Raw genomic sequence first — 12,435 nt, forward strand, 5'->3', positions numbered from 1 at the left:
TGCACTAGACTCTCTCCAATGCATGCTCTTCTCCCACATGTCCTCCATCATGACGTAGAAACATGAGAATCCAAGCTTTTAGACTGTAAATTTCCCTTAGAGTCCTTTGCCGAGACAAAATGATAGGTTGGAATATGAATCACCACGGGAAATACCCAAAGCAAACAAACAACCTTGGAAGGCACCTCGAATTAGTTAATCTAGACTGGACTTATCATACTTATTCGCGAGAATTGCCCAAAAGAGTTGGGCTGGTTCGGACGACTTTCTCAATCCATAGACACCCATTAGCACATATATATATAAGGCGGACTATCTCGAATTCAGCCTTTGCATTGCGGCTATCCATGGATAGGAGCATACTCTTACATTGACTACCAGATGACAGAGCATTGCACTTTTAATTAGAAATTTTTTACACTATGGATGGTAAGCACAGCCCATGGAATGATCTAGCTCTAGGACGTTCTACCTGCAAGAACAATAATGGTGGCTAAAATCTCATCTAGCGTGTTCACAATCAAGCAACAAGCAGTCAGCCTCATCGACAAGTCTTACTTCGCCCTTTCATCTACTACCAAACCTCCGTTTTCACAGGTCACTACATTTCTTTCCTTAACACGCCCTTTCGGCGACAAGTGGGGTTTATGTGGACGGCGACCTCCAGCCCCGCTTTGGGGGCCAAAGTGATGCTACCATATGCATCGGTGACCTCGTTTCTGCCGACACTCTAGGCAGCGCTTTATGCCAGCAGCTCGGGGTGTTAAATCAGATCCCATTGCAGGCTATGATGTGTGATTCTGTCCCAGCGGGACTTCGCGCAGCAGCTTATGCTAAGGAGTGGGTCCACGCCGAGTGCTGGAGAACAATACCGGAGGTTGCACTGTTCGTTGGGCTAAACTATCATGACAAATTGGGACAAGCACCTGGGCACCCGTGTACGGATGATCGACTTATTCACGCAGGCCACAAGATAAAGCAAAGAAAAGAAAAAACCGAGGTGCGATCACAAAGTTTTATGGAATGTGCTTCGTATATCGACAGCGAATTTTGTTTGAAAATCCTCCGATCGCAAAGCTTCAACGAAGCAAAGAGAAAATACTAAGCCACGCGTTTTGAAGCTCGCTTATAGCGAGCTTATGCATGGTCGCAAATCCTTGCCCTATACGCGTTAGATTCTGAAGCTGCGTTGAAGAACTCAGCCCAATGACGTGGGGGCCAAAAGCCCCATCGGCATTATTCTTATTTCCGCTGAAGAGTCATTTGATACCGAGCAACTCTTCAAAGCAGGGTCAATAACATACTGATCCTCTTCGTCTAATCAATAGCAGTTACATCATGGTGTACGATGGTAAACCCAGCAAAGGTTGCGGAAACTGTCGCTCCCGCAAGATAAGATGCGACCAGACCCGACCGGCCTGTTGGGAATGCACTCGAACCAACCGAGAATGCGCTGGGTATCGCGATGAACTGTCGCTGATGTTCCGCGATGAAACCCAATCCGTTGCGCGCAAGGCGCGTTCTGTACACTCTTCTTCCGCGGCTTCTACTTCCTCGGCCACGTCTATGAGACGTCGGAGTCCATTGCGGTCGGGTCCTTGCGGTTTCACAGAGCAAAGTTCCCGATCTTCGGTGATCTCAGACTCTTTCTCGGGCTTGGATGAGCCGGTTTTTGAGTACAGCTCCGATCCTGACCTCCAATTTTATGCGCACCAGAGAAAACAGAGTCCTCTGGGAACCCACCCCGACACGGGAATCTCGAAACAAGAGGCTATCTGTTTCTTTCTCCAGTCGCATTCCTATTCCGGTAGTGTTATGATAACGGATACTTTGACCAATTTCCTCATGGCATCCGGTGGGTCATTGAGTCAGCAGGCGATACAATGCAGCATAGTAGCGGTTGCTAGCGCTATGCTTTCGCGTGTTCGAAGATCTGGATCACTGTGCCACGCTGCGCGTAAGGAATATGGATCTGCGCTTGAGCTTGTGAATCGAGCGCTTGCCGATCCTAATGAGGCTAAAACGAATCAGACACTTTGTGCAGTTGTTCTTCTAGCGTTGTATGAAGTGAGTACTTCCCCACAAAAATCAAAGGACAAAATGCCAATGTTTGTAGATTGTCACATCAAGGTCCCCACAAGGAATCGAGGGTTGGACAAGTCATATCTCTGGAGCGGCTGCTCTTCTACAGCACAGGGGAGCTTCACAATGGCAAAACGTAGTAGGAATCCGGCTATTCCTACATTTGAGGTATCAGATAGTGCGTGAGGAAATTTCTAAACACTGGAAGAAGATACTAATTTTTTCATAGATCACAAGTTGTCTCCAGCGCGATGTTTTTGTACCCAGCTCTCTACTGGAATGTACAATGCTTGATATCTTCCCCGAGATAAAGAATGCCCTCGGGAATAAACTTATCGTGATCGTGGGCAATCTCGCAAATCTGCGTGCAAATATTCGCACGCAAGCATTGACCAACCACCAAGAGATTCTGAGCGCAGCATGTGTCATAGAAGCAGATCTTCTTGCCTGGTTGGCCTCACTGCCGCCAGATTTTACATATAGTACCCATACACTCATGCCACTAGACACTGCTTTCGAGCGTCGATGTCACGGCCTCCGACCCTACAACAATGAGTATCACATCTACCCTGACATTTGGTCGCCTAATGTCTGGAATCACTACCGCTGCGCACGGATTCTGGTCAGCGAGCTTATTTTATCGCAAGTCCACAAAATATCTAACAGCTCGCCGGCCTCATTATCCGAAGATTTTCGTTTATACTCCAACTCTCTACGGTCAACCATTCGCCGCCTTGGTGTCGACATCTGCCGCAGCATCCCATTTCACCTGGGTGCATGCAACCTAGAAGTGCTTCCAGAAACGCCTATTCTTCCACCAGAAAGCTACATTGGCGGACTTATGCTGCTATGGCCCCTATTTGTTGCCGGAATGGTGGAAGGGCCAACTCACCCACAGCGTTTGTGGGTAATCAAGTGTCTTCGAACGATAGGAAACACGTGGGGACTAGCACAAGCGCTAGCGGAGATGGACCTTCTCATTGTAGACCCGGGAATGTTTTACTCTGCGGAAATTTATGGTGAGGCCGCTGATGTGGTGGCTGAGTCGTCGAAAATACTTCCGTTTTCCATCTACCATGTGCCGTATTATAATCTTCCTGCTTTGAAAGAGTATCGAGAGCTTCAGGCGACTTCGGCATAAAGGTTAGGGTTGATGCGAGAAATTGTGAAGTCTGTATCAGTTGTCCCTTTCTTTTCTCTCTTCGTTCTCGTTGCTACCAAATATGTTCGACCTATTAGCACTCCAGGAGGTTTCTTTAGCCAAATTACGCGTGAGATAATCATTTTTTGCGCTCTCATATATGCAATATTCTCTTCAATATTAAAGAAGCTTGGCTATTTTAAACGATCATAACGTTCTCCAATTATTTTCCTATACACTCACCTTTGAGTCCCAGTGGACGTGAATAACTCGAAGAGACTGTGTTGGGGAATCATGTGGTTTCCTATTTGGCAACTACGGTCTTATCATCTAGCGAGCTGTTTCTCACACCTTCTCTCACACCTTCTTCCTCTTTCCTCGCTCTCCATTATGTTCTTAGTGAATAGCCTTAAAAGACATTCTTTCTGCCAAAATTCTATCTGCGCTATTCAGTTTTGGATGACTTTGTCGTTCATTGTGATTTTGTCCGGTTTTTGCTCTATCCCCTTGTTAGAAATGTGAATCACCTTACCCTTTTCTTCAATCTCCAATATATCTTCAGATAATATTTTGGCCAATTCATCGGGTGTCCAGCATATACTCCAGCAAAGGCAAAAACATTTTACTCATGAAGCAAAAATACTGTTTCGTGAAATTGAACTTGACTGATGGACTGCGCTAGGCTCAAGCGCCGGTCTACACCGGTGCGCCCGCGCGCAAGACCCAGTGTTGAAGGGACGAGACCACTTCACCCGATTTTGCCTAAGTGATGACGTTGTGTCAGGAGGTAATTCTCTGAGGATTGAGGATGTGAAATCCATCTGCAATGACTCGCACGATTCGGCCCGTGCAGCAAGGCCGCACCGTTCATAATCGTTAGGAGAGAAACCAGTACTCAACTAGTGTGCTTAGGCCGATTCTTAGCGCATAGCACCGATTTGAAAACCTGCTGCCTTCTAATCTCCCCCTCTGCTCAACTCGGAGACGCAATCATGTCTTATTGTGACTCCGAGGGCGACGCCATCATGGTTGGTGAGACGAGACCTCCAGGATATCAACACTGACAACATACTCCCGCTACCGGCGAAAGATTTCGATGACATCACAGATTGGCTTCAAGCAACTCCCTACGACTTTGAAAGAAGCGAATACTCCAGACTTCGTGCCTCGCATCTATTGAACGGATACCAGGCTTATATAGACTAAAGCCTACCAGCAGTGGCGCTCTGGTTACAATGGGCTGCTGTGGATCAAAGGTATACCGGTCTCCAAAAGTCCATCATGGCTGCTTCCGTCATCAAGCAACTGCAGATGGAGGATGTGCTAGTCGTCTACCTCTTCTTCCGACAAATCATTGATGCAAACCACGAGTCTATCGCTGCGTTGCGGGACTGGCTGTATCAAGTTTTCAAACATAGTGCTCTGCTCCAGGTCAAACTCCAACAATCTCTCAAAAAATGGCGGTCTCTCAATAGCCTATCACCGACCGACTTGGGGAGTGACCTCAACATGGCATCAGGAGGTTGACCTAGGGCGTTTTGTGTGATAGACACTTTAGATGAAATGGATTCAGGGAGTGATAACTTCCTTATGGACGCATTACTCGAGCTGAGCATAAAGGTGGAAGTTGTCCTCAACGCACTGCCAATAACCTCCAAGGCATATGGGTTTTCGCTGTTTCCGCGGTCGTCCGTAACAAAAATTTGATCACGATAGAAGATTTGGGAGTTTTGCGGGATCGAGTTCAGTGCTAGGATGTACTCTGTACGAATATATCCCTCAGAAACAACTGACAAGGCGGTTGGATGCAAACCAACAAACCTACAAACCAATACTTGAGGCGGCCTCATCGCCTCTCATCACATTTGGACATAGCGGGGTACTAAACTATTGACAGCACGTAAACTACGTCTATGGTGAGCTGGTAGTTGGGTAGGTGACCACCAGCGGATGCACACTGTTTTCATGTTCTCACATATTTTCATGGATTAATAGTATACATCAGTAAACAATGGGTGTAATATTGGATATTCTCTGTGATTCTTCTTTTAGGTTCGGTAATTAAGCTCCAGAGTTGAAAGCGAATCATAACCCTGACTCACGGTATGTGGCGCTTAAGGCTTAATCACTACCAGTTCCAGAAGCGCAGACCCTGGAAAACAATCATCTCTTCAACCTCAAAAAGTCTTTTGTTACATTTCAACGACAAAATGCCGCTCTCTGCACTCAGTCAGAAAACACATGGTAATCGACCACGATTGCAAGCGAACTTGATTGGCGAGATGAGCATATCTGAAGCTCGAAAAGCAAAATATGGGGACATTCACGATCTCCAAGAATATCGATACTCTCACTTCTACCGTTGCTACCAAGGGTTGCCTGGTTACTCGCGCAAACTTCTTGATGTAGAAGAAGAACTCCGTGAAGTGGTTCAAGAAGAGATATCTATCAAAGAGGGAATCAATACCCTGACCAAAGGCGCTAAAGAACGACTTCGTGTCTTGGACGCGAGATACTTCCTCCTTAAGCAAAGGTGGTGGTATTCTAGAGATTCTTTCCAAAAAGGTGTTCAGACAAGAGCATTTGATCTATGGCGGTCACATCCTAGATGGTATATGCACAAAGCCCTTGTGGACGATTGTGCTGGTCGAGAAGGGTGCTGTGCCCGCAGGTGTGGCTGCTGTTTCAACCGCAACATTGACTATACACGCAAGCTTGGAGTTGGACATTGTACTCTTCAATGTGCATGTTGTCGAAGAGCACGAAGTGGCTTTGATATTTCTGAGAAGGACAGGAAAGCGCTGCGAAAAGAATTTAGTAGTGAAACGAAGAGTCGTCGCTCGTACTGGTTCAAGCGAGTCTCAATTTGGGGCTTGTCGATGGTAGTGATGCAAACCCTTTTAACATGATCGACGCGCCGCCAAGATCTGGACAGATACAAGGAAAAGAACCTAGGTCAGCAATATGGAAGTATACTAACTAGCTTCAATACACCTATATGAATTGATCTTGCTGATCTTGCTGATTATGATGGTACGGGTTGGTACCTTCCTTAAAATCATCGCATTCCCCGTCTACAAAGTAGTTCCGTAGCACATGAACTTCGCGCTCACATAAGTCATTACAAAAGCTCTATCATCAAAAATGTCTCTTACAAATTCTTTTTTTTACCCTTTGGCTCTTGTTGGTGTGGCCGGTAAGTCAGCTTCCTTCTGGAAATCCTTATTGCCAGCCCCTTAGGCATCCTTGCGGGCATCCTCTCGGGCATACTCTCAGCCGCCCATTTAACCATTCTGTTGGCCTTTTTGAACTCTTCTGGATTTATTTGCTGACTTTTAGCATAGTTTCCCTTTCAGTCTCTCTGCGGGCCGAAGGGGAGAGTTGGATTTCCGACGTGCTCCAACTCAGAGCGACACAAAATAACCAAGTGGTCGACAAGGCCCTTGGACGCCCCGTGTGGTTCATGGCGGTCTATTCTTTCTAAAGTATGCCGTGAAGGTATTATGCTCTACAGCAACCCATAAATACGCCCGGTAAGTGACTCATTCTACAGAATCTGCAGGAATTCCCTACCCGGTCCGTGCTGCGACCCAATGACCCAACCCCCAGGGGGGTTGGGTCGCAGCACGGACCGGGTTACTAACTAACATGTCATGCAGCTGGCGCCGCGTTTAACTTCAGGTGCCTACATACAAGTACCAACATAACAATGAATGGTATTTTGCTTACTCTATTCTCACTCTATTCTCACTCCACCTCTCTACACACGTCCATGATACGCTCAGATGCTAATGTCACTTATTATAGCCTGAGGGACGTTGAGAGCTGACATGCCTCGGCGGAAATTGGCGGTTTATCCCCCCTGCATCTGTATTACCGTGGCCGTTATGTTTATATATAGAAAAATCGTCCCCATATGCTGCGATTGTGGCTGGTGAATTTCTCTGCTTGGCCAATGAAGACTTCTACAATGTCAAGGCGCACTATATATGATCTGCTTGATGCTAAGCACCTGCTCTATCGTACAACGAGTGGTATAACCCTATTGAGACCCATCGAGGCCCTAATGACTGCAACAACTACATCTTCAAGGGCCCCTTCGACAATACCAACCCCGAATGGTCTTCCCCTCTATACCGTCGTCTCGATGTTCCCGCTCTGCTCTTCAACACTTATACCACCAAATACCAAGCTCTATGACGCAAACAACACTTTTGCTGACCACGTTAAGAGCGACCCTTTGCCTGAGCACTCCTACTTAGTTCCTGATATGCGCCACAACAGCCATGACCCTAGTCCAACAGCTTCTACGCCGACCAGCCCTCCACCGGTGCAATCTGGCTCAACTCGTGGCTTGACCTCCATCTTCCCGAGCTAGAGGCTCAGGGTACACTCGTAGTTGCTACCTTTGACGAGATAACCTGGCAGAACAATGATGATTACAGCCCCAACAATGACAAACACGTCGAGGCCATGTGTTTCGGTGCCAGCATCACCCCCGGCACTAAGGACGACATCTATATCACTACCTACGGTCTTCTCGGTAGTGCCATCCAGAACTTTAGCCTCGGCTCTCTCGGTCGTAACCACACCAACGCCACCAGTAGTGATCTAATTCTTTCAAAATTTTGTGCTATAAACTCCTAGCTTTCTCTCCTATAGTGCTTCCTGTTATCCTGAGAATTTAGTTATTGTGTGCTGAATTTACAATCGACGATATCCAGGCGCGACAGAAATGAAGTACATACATTTTTATGATAGAGGACAATAAATGTGTAGACAATCATAATTTCTATAATCAAATATCTGTTTGCGTATACTGGGTTGATGATAAACAATTAGACTCGACGAGCCAGGGTCTATTAAGGGTCGCCCTCCAGTTTGGGGGCTTGGAGGGTCCGGCTTCTTCGACCGGGGCGGGTCTGCCAACGGATTCACCAATGAGCTTGGCGAAGCTTAGAACGTGGACCAGGCATGCAGCTGGTACTCAAGGGCTTGGACAGCAAAAATCGGTGATCAACTACAATGACCGTAATTAACACAAGCCGTTGAACTTATGAGATCGTACCTTGGCCGGAATTGGGTAGACCAGGGACTTGGGTTTAGGCATCAACAATCTTGCATCTGTTTAGAGTAAAGATCATCTCTATGCTCAACTCAATTCAGAAAATTTTGATTCGTGCAGCAAGACAGTTAACATAACCACGTGGTCATGACTAATTTTTTCCGCTTGCCTTAGCTCATTACATCCCAATTTCTAGCAGAATGAACAAAAAAATTGACTTGGTGTCTAAAAGCTTAATACCTTGCTCAATTTCCTTTTCGTTTCAGGGGCACGGATAATCTGCCGTATGTCTCTGGCAGTGCGGCAGGACGGCCCACCCCATCCAACAGCGAAACCAAGTATTGCCACGGGGTCTGAAGATGACATATCATTAGATACAGTCTCTAAACGGATTTTTTGATGAGAGAACTGGTACACGGCAAACAGGATTATGAAAAATGAAAAAACATGGGTTGGAGAAATGTACAGCAAGGGTCGACGTACGGAGATGCGCCTATAAAGCCCATCGGGCCTGGAGGATATTGGGGTATCTTGTGGGCTGGGTAGGATTTGTCTTGTCTCGTTAGTGCAAAGAATACAGATTTCGCCATGTCCGCCGTCAAAAGTATTGTTTTGGCCTTGACTGCAGCGGCTGGTGCCACCGCTTCCTCTGGATCCAATGCCCACGCAAGAAGTGATGTGCTCACCGTCGGTGTTCTTGGCGGTATTTCTATCATCCCTAACTAGACATGTTCCCTGGGCCGACTTGACTAACATTCAGAACTTCTGTTAGATTACGGTTGGACTGGCTGGGAGCCCGCTTCTCTCAACTTTTGTAACAATGTGATGCCCCGCCTGATTGCCAATGGCATCACTATTCCTCGCGAGCTCCAGAATGACTGTGATGCTGGTGACCGTGGAAACATCGCCAATGCCACCGCAGAGCAAAGTTGGTTTTTATTCATTCACCATTTCAATACGAACGGGATCGGCTAATTGAATGGGCAGCTACCACCGCATCTTATATCGGCAAGGTTTGCACAATGAAGAACTGCAGTGCCATCATCTCCGTCGGTGATAACTTCTACTCCAGCGCCATTGACTTCACCACTGAGGGTGTTAGTCGGTTTGAGCAGGCTTGGTCCAAAATGTACGATGGCGGAATCTTCAACAACACTCGCTGGTACCAAACATTGGGTAATCACGATATTGTCAAGGGTCAAGCAGGTGTGGACTTCCAGACCAAGATAGCCCCTCTCTATGACGATAGATGGTATTTCGGTACTGAGGGACTTCCCTATTATACTTACGACTTGACTGGAAAGGACTGGAAGGCTACCTTTGCAGTGGTGGACTCTGATTGCTTCATCAACGCCTACCAAAAGAACACCTCAGTCTACCAGAACGACTATACCCTATCTTGCCACAAAGACAAGCAGGTCCAGGTCGACTTTGTTGAGCAGGCCTTCGCCAAGTCTGATGCTCAGTGGAAGTTCCTGCAAATTCACCACGGCTATGTCTCCTCTAGCACCAACTTCACTGAACTTGCTCCCTTTGTTGAGATCGTTGAAAAGTACAATGGCATTGTTGTTAATGGCCATGATCACTGTCTCGCTCACTATTACTCCAACAACACCAACTTCATTCTCACCGGTGGTTCCGGATACGCTGAGCCTGGAGATTGCAACAACGGAGTTGCCTTGGGCCCCTTTGCCAAGTTCCTCGGTGCCAACTCCCAGGGCGCCGGTAACGGTTTCGTCACCATGGACATCAGCAAGAAGTCCGTCAACGTTGAGTACTACGCCCGCGATATGTCCTATGAAGGAGGTGACCTATATCCTGTCAAGAACCAGATGAAGCCTATCTACTCGTTCGTTGTCGCTACTAAGAATTGAGCCCATCTAGCCTTGCAACGAGTCTCTTGGGGTAGCGGGCCAAATATTGTTGGATTTCCATTCTTGCTCTATTCCCAATGAGATGCTAGATATTTTCGAAATAAAAGAGGATACAGAATGTTTAATCAACTCTATTCCCTCCGTATTGGTATGTATGGAATTCAGGTTGTATAGAGAAAATAGAGTGGGAATGTCACTGGCCGCTTCTTATTGGTCCCACAAAACAAGCTTCCAGGGACATCGAGTTATCGGGAAGCACAGACCACGCACCAGCTAGCGCCGCTACTCTACTATATTTCACGCTCTGTACCTCATCTCTACTATCTAAAATCATCACGGCAATCCAAGTGCCGGTACAACCCTGATTATTTAAAATCGTAACTACTTAGAATCCCAACTGGGACTCGGTGTAAACATCATTGGGAGACTATGATTGGGTCAGGTTACGATCGCCGCATCGCCGAAGTTCAGGGTCCAGGCAGACACATTAGCACGTGGATGCATACCACGAGTAAACCAATGAACTTGGTCCCTGGTGGAATTCAGAAACTCTTGAAGCCGGGTACATTTCAGCGCTTCTACCCCCAAACTTCATCGCCGTTGTTGTTTCCCTTCTGACAAGCGAAGCATCGTGTCCCTGCAGAAATGGACGTCAAAAGGCTTGGGACAAGCTGCCACCCGGAACAAGACCCGGAGTGACTAATTCATTAATGCTATTAAGCAGTCTTTCTATTACGTTCTGATTTATTTTGAGTTACTCGTATTCTTCTTGTGATAAAGATGACGATATATCGTTGAAAACAGTCTAAGTACCTATTGTATATAAGTCATATATGGAAGACACATACAGATCAAATCATACTTAAGAGTGTAATATACTTACGTTCATACACCCTCACGGCCGCGTAGGATACGTTCTCTCTTGATTGTGTGCCGCGATCTGACTAGCTATAATGTTGCACAGACAAGTTGTGGTTGCTTGTCTGTGATCAAGGATAAACAGGAGAGGGGGAAAGAATGCAAGACTTCAAACCACATGCTTTCTTAAATATAGTAATTATGGAGCCAAACTAGCATCCCCCGTATATAAATAGCAATTATCTGTCACTTTGGTAATGATATTTACTCAACTACAGGTTTAAACTTTCAAAAACCTCTTTGGCTCTTCGAAATTAAAAACAAGACACTCGGCAGTATGCGTGTTCTGTTACTATGAAGGAACTTCATTGGCTATAGATCAAACTATCCAGCCAATTGCTTCTCGCTAATTGAGCCCGACGACTAATTGGAGCATCCGGCACAAAGACATCAAATGCATGCCAGCAGCCCGGCCAAACATGTAGCTCGGTGGATACACCAGCCTTCCACAGTGCAGATGCATAGTCGACATCCTCGTCTCGAAATACATCAGCCTCACCAACATCGATGAATGTTGGTGGTAGGCCAGCGAGATCCTTCGCGAGCGACGGGACAGTGTACATAGTAGCATTTTCGCCATGCTCGCCCAATGCATACTTGCCAGCATCGATACTATTTGACTTGGTCCATGGAGCAACATCGCCGAATTGCTGCATCGAAACAGTTGTATTGCTGTTATCGAGCCACGGATACATCAACAACTGGCCAAGTATCTTCGGTCCTGAGCGATCGCGTGCAAGTAAAACGACACCAGCAGCGAGGTTTCCCCCAGCCGAACCACCGCAGACAATTATTTTATCCTTGCTTATGCCCAGGGCTTCTGCGTTGTCGCACATCCACTCCAGTGCTGCATAGCTATCATATATCTGTGCTGGCTGAGGATTCTCCGGGGCGAGGCGGTATTCCGGAGAGACAATGACTGCACCGAACTGTTCGACCCAGCCTAGCACACTTCCCACTCCCATGAAGCGGTTCCCGCTGCAATGTCCACCACCGTGGATGTGGAGTATTCCCGGAGCTCGGTGTCCACCCTTTTGTGCGGCCTTTGGACGGAAGATCGATGCTTTCATACTAAGACCTGTCGGTCCGGGAATATATTCCTCTTCATGAGAGATGACATCTTCCTTCCCACAGATGGTGTCTTCTAGTGAAAAGTTGAGGGCTTTGCGACGAATTTCGAGCTCTTCTCGAGAACTGATCTTTTCGTTTGAGGGGAATGTATTGTGTACTTCAGAAAGGTCAGGATGAAGCTGTGGACGTCGAAGATCAGGTGACATGATTGGAGTTTGTTTGGGAAGACACTGGTATATTGTTTTGTTGCTTTGATTTTGATGGGTGACAAGGTCTGAAAGTAT

The 12,435-nt window shown here is 46.8% G+C and overlaps 7 protein-coding genes across 7 annotated transcripts; 6 read left to right on the forward strand and 1 right to left on the reverse strand.

Moving 5' to 3' along the window:
* Positions 1 to 1,332: 1,332 nt before the first annotated feature.
* On the forward strand, positions 1,333 to 3,223 carry N7529_001255 (Zn(II)2Cys6 transcription factor; the record flags this gene model as incomplete). Its single annotated transcript, XM_057236786.1, has 2 exons — positions 1,333 to 2,250; positions 2,312 to 3,223. Coding segments are annotated over 2 exons (1,830 nt in total), but the record flags the coding sequence as incomplete, so codon positions are not given.
* Positions 3,224 to 4,504: 1,281 nt separating this feature from the next.
* On the forward strand, positions 4,505 to 4,750 carry N7529_001256 (uncharacterized protein; the record flags this gene model as incomplete). The annotated part of the gene is made up of 1 exon (XM_057236787.1): positions 4,505 to 4,750. The coding sequence occupies one exon, from the start codon at positions 4,505 to 4,507 to the stop codon at positions 4,748 to 4,750; it is 246 nt and encodes an 81-aa protein (XP_057103590.1).
* A 683-nt stretch (positions 4,751 to 5,433) lies between these two features.
* Positions 5,434 to 6,109, forward strand: N7529_001257 (uncharacterized protein; the record flags this gene model as incomplete). The annotated part of the gene is made up of 2 exons (XM_057236788.1): positions 5,434 to 5,756; positions 5,797 to 6,109. 2 exons carry the CDS (start codon positions 5,434 to 5,436, stop codon positions 6,107 to 6,109), a joined length of 636 nt encoding a protein of 211 aa, XP_057103591.1.
* A 258-nt stretch (positions 6,110 to 6,367) lies between these two features.
* N7529_001258 (uncharacterized protein) lies at positions 6,368 to 6,866 on the forward strand (the record flags this gene model as incomplete). Its single annotated transcript, XM_057236789.1, has 3 exons — positions 6,368 to 6,419; positions 6,580 to 6,692; positions 6,786 to 6,866. The coding sequence occupies 3 exons, from the start codon at positions 6,368 to 6,370 to the stop codon at positions 6,864 to 6,866; spliced, it is 246 nt and encodes an 81-aa protein (XP_057103592.1).
* A 327-nt stretch (positions 6,867 to 7,193) lies between these two features.
* On the forward strand, positions 7,194 to 7,870 carry N7529_001259 (uncharacterized protein; the record flags this gene model as incomplete). Its single annotated transcript, XM_057236790.1, has 2 exons — positions 7,194 to 7,484; positions 7,520 to 7,870. The coding sequence occupies 2 exons, from the start codon at positions 7,194 to 7,196 to the stop codon at positions 7,868 to 7,870; spliced, it is 642 nt and encodes a 213-aa protein (XP_057103593.1).
* A 1,006-nt stretch (positions 7,871 to 8,876) lies between these two features.
* Positions 8,877 to 10,162, forward strand: N7529_001260 (uncharacterized protein; the record flags this gene model as incomplete). The annotated part of the gene is made up of 3 exons (XM_057236791.1): positions 8,877 to 8,991; positions 9,061 to 9,216; positions 9,276 to 10,162. 3 exons carry the CDS (start codon positions 8,877 to 8,879, stop codon positions 10,160 to 10,162), a joined length of 1,158 nt encoding a protein of 385 aa, XP_057103594.1.
* A 1,223-nt stretch (positions 10,163 to 11,385) lies between these two features.
* Positions 11,386 to 12,357, reverse strand: N7529_001261 (alpha/beta hydrolase; the record flags this gene model as incomplete). Its single annotated transcript, XM_057236792.1, has 1 exon — positions 11,386 to 12,357. One exon carries the CDS (start codon positions 12,355 to 12,357, stop codon positions 11,386 to 11,388), a length of 972 nt encoding a protein of 323 aa, XP_057103595.1.
* Positions 12,358 to 12,435: the final 78 nt, after the last annotated feature.

Source organism: Penicillium soppii (genome assembly GCF_028829465.1).
Source record: "Penicillium soppii strain IBT 18220 chromosome Unknown utg000001l, whole genome shotgun sequence".
In the NCBI taxonomy this organism is placed as follows: domain Eukaryota; kingdom Fungi; phylum Ascomycota; class Eurotiomycetes; order Eurotiales; family Aspergillaceae; genus Penicillium; species Penicillium soppii.